General features: G+C 64.0%; 1 protein-coding gene across 1 annotated transcript; it reads left to right on the forward strand.

Moving 5' to 3' along the window:
- Positions 1-1845: 1845 nt before the first annotated feature.
- Positions 1846-3028, forward strand: LOC112885335. The gene is made up of 2 exons (XM_025950972.1): positions 1846-2080; positions 2685-3028. The coding sequence occupies exons 1-2, from the start codon at positions 1846-1848 to the stop codon at positions 3026-3028; spliced, it is 579 nt and encodes a 192-aa protein (XP_025806757.1).
- Positions 3029-3321: the final 293 nt, after the last annotated feature.

Genomic DNA, 3321 nt, shown 5'->3' on the forward strand with positions numbered 1-3321 from the left:
TGCTCCCTTGCGATCCATCCCCCGCAATCGCAGCGCCCATCACCATGTCTTCGCTCCCTTTTCCGCGCCGCTTCCAGAGCCAGACCCAGCTGGACTTGGTGCGCCGCCTTATGGGATGGACCGCACCGGAGCACGCCGGGAAGATTAGGACCGGCAAAATCCCCCTCCGCGACCTTGCCGCGGGGGAGTTCGTTCTCTTCAACTCGTACGCCATGTGCGGGTTGGTGCCTCCGATCTCCTCCTTCTTCCTCCTGCTCCTGGAGGAGTTCAGCCTCCAGCTTCAACACCTCACCCCCCACTCTGTCCTCCTCGTGGCGGTCTTCGCCCACTTTATCGAGATGTTTGTGGGGGTCCGTCCCTGCACCGCCATCTTCAGGCATTTTTATGCCCTGGTCGGGACAGGGAGGAGCAAGCGCGAGGTCGGCGCCTACTAATTCCAGGTTCGGCACGGGATGGCAAACTCCTACATCAGTGCCTTCTCCAACTCCAAGTAGTAGGATTGGCGTGAAGGCTGGGTTATCGTCGAGGCCGACCCCCACGACCGCCTAGAGCTGCCAACGGAGGGGCCCCAGAGCGACCGGAGCACCTGGAAGGCCAAGCCGTCACTGCCGGAGGAGCTCGGCCCAGTCCTTGATCGGGTCAAGAATCTCTCCAGGAGCGGCCTGACGTCCCTGATGGTGCTGGGTGATTTCCTGAAGCGGCGGATCGCTCCCCTGCAGCAGCGGACCAGGATGGCCTGCATGTACACGGGAACAAACGACTGCTGCAGGATCGCGTGTGGGCCCGGCACCGATTTCTCCAGGGCAGAGCTGGAGACGGCGTTCCGGGCGATGACCGGTGAGGCGTTCAGCCTAGAGTCACTGGACGCCGAGCGGGATCAAAGCCCTGTGCGAGGACCAGGCGTTGCGATTGACGGTCCTGGCGTCGATGCCGACCCTCGACGAGGGTGGCCTGGCGGTCCGGCAGCTGAGAGGCGACCCCAATCGCGGGATCCACATCCCTGGCGCCTCACCCGACCGCCAGAAACGCGCCAACCAAGGTCCCGGGGGGCCAAGTCCCGGAGGTCCGGCCCCCGCCGGGAAGGGAAAAGAGAAGGTGCCGGTGCCGAAGCACCACCACAAGGACGATATGGAGGGGTCCAAGACCCGGAGGCTCTAGCGCGGCGACGGCTCATTCGTCGGGGAGCCGGCCCCCAAATGTCGGAAGACGGCGGAGGCAGAGAGACAGAGCAGAGCTCCACCACCTCCGCCGCAACGCCAGCAACCAGAGGGGAGGCCGGAGGAGGCGTGTCGGCCTTCTCCGGAGCAGCAGATGCCTCCGCCGCCACCAACGACGCGGCGCCCAGCGACACCACCACCACCAGCAGAGCCAAGGCCACAAACCCCGCCCCCGCCACCAGAAGCGCCAGCGGCCGGGGACCACCACCAAAAGTCCAGGGGGTCCTCGGCAGGAAAAAAGGTCCCCCTAGTCGCCCGGGGCGGTTGGGAGTGGTATGACTTCGTGTAAGTAGTCTTCTTAGAGCTTTTCATTTCTCCATTTGTCTTCTGAGGCCCAAACCATGTCGATGATATGACAGGCCCCATTCTTCGGATGCATCAAGCACGTCCGCCGGTGTCGCTCCAGCTGGGGGTCCGGCCCCCAGGCAGTACCTTCATCTTCCCCTGCTGGGAGTCGGCGACAACTCCAGCAGGGACTCCGCCCGCGCCAGCACTAGTAGCTACCAGACCCAGAGGTCCAGAGCCAGAGGCCGCCACACCTCCAAGGCCCAAAGCCACCCCCCAGGAGGAGGCCACCGGGCCTGCTGCGACGACCGAGGCGCCAGCAGCTGCAGCAGCGCCGGACGCCATGGAGGAGCCCCCTCCAGCTGAGCCAGCGGCAGAGGAGGCTGCAGCAACAGCAGAGGCAGTAGTGCCGGTGGCTGCGGAGGTGCCGGAGGCAGCGGCGCCAGAGGTCGCAGAGGTCGCTAGCACCACCACTCCACCCGCGCAGGAGGAGGAGCCGGAGGTGGTGCTGGGGAGACGCCTTCTCCCGAGCCCAGCGGAGATCCCCTCCCGCCCCCCTCTTTGCCAAGAGCCAGCAGGTACAGGAGGAGCTGGAGGCGGGCATCTGCCGGGAATGGGAGAGGCTGGAGGCGGAGCGCTTCCGGCTCTCCGACTGGGAGCACTGCCTGGGGGACCGCATCAAGTCTGTCTCCGCCCGCTACACCGGGGAGCGCGCCAAGCTCGTGCTAGAGCGCGAACTCCTGCAGGAGCAGCTGCAGAAGGCTCTCGACCGAGAGGGGGCAGCTGCCCAACGGGAGAGAGCGGCCGCACGGTGAGAGAAGCATGCCATCGAGCGGGAGCTCGTGGCGAAGAAGAGGGTGAACGCGGCGGCGGACAGGGAGGTGGAGGTGACCAAGGAGCAGGAAGCTACCCTTGCGGAATGGGAGGCAGCCGCGGCGGAGAGAGAAAAAAGGCTTGCCGCCCGTGAAGAAGAGGAGGTGACCCGGATCCAAGAGCTCCTGGAGCGGGAGGCGGCCGTGGAGGAGGAACTGGCGGCCGGGATCCGGAGGCTCCAGGAGCGCGAGGCGGCCCTCTAGGAGAGGGAGGCCAAGGTGGAGGAGTTCCTGGTGGAGCGGAGCGCCAGCATCGGCCGAATCGTAAGATGGGCCTGTGAGGTGAACCCCTCCCTGGATGCACTCGGAGCGAGCCCCATCTGGGTGGCAGAGGCCCCATCTTCACTTGGCGCCGCCCTCCAGATGCTGGACTCCACCGCCGAGCAGCTGCGAGACCTGGAGTCCAGCATGCACGACCTCCTGGAGACAGAAGGGCGAGCAGTTGCTCGGGGGATGGCAGAGTACATCCTTACCTGCTTCCGGAGCCACGACCCCGCCTTCCAGCTGACCCCCGTCCTGGTCGGCCCCATCCGGGCGACGGCGGCCACCGCGCAGGAAGGAGTACAGGAGGCGGCATATATGGTGGTGTCCCGCATCCGACGCCGCCCCGGACCTGCAGGGAGTGGGGACGCCTCCGGACCACCAGAACAATAGGACTAGTATCTTTGTTATCGTTTTTGTAATATAACTTTGTGATGTAATATAACTTTGTGTACATTATTAGTAATGCATCTAAGTGTTTCTTGCATCTACTTTGGCGAAAAAATTTAGCTATTTTTCTGACTGTCGATCCTGTGATGTGTTCTCAAGCATACCGAGGTCCCCTTGACCCCCTGAGAGGTAGTCGCGATAGGTCGGGACTAGCTGCCGTAGAACCAAGGTCCTGCATATGACTTAGGATCGACGCTTAATAGACATCCCCACGAGGTCCCGGACTTTACCAGCGA

This window comes from Panicum hallii, chromosome 3 (genome assembly GCF_002211085.1).
Source record: "Panicum hallii strain FIL2 chromosome 3, PHallii_v3.1, whole genome shotgun sequence".
Taxonomy (NCBI): Eukaryota; Viridiplantae; Streptophyta; class Magnoliopsida; order Poales; family Poaceae; genus Panicum; species Panicum hallii.

Excerpts from the sequence above, each read along its gene's own strand:
- LOC112885335 (XM_025950972.1), top strand. The coding sequence starts at position 1,846 with ATGGAGGAGCCCCCTCCAGCTGAGCCAGCGGCAGAGGAGGCTGCAGCA. Across the intron at positions 2,081-2,684 it reads TCTTTGCCAAGAGCCAGCAG|CGAGCCCCATCTGGGTGGCA; the intron begins GTACAGGAGGAG and ends ATGCACTCGGAG.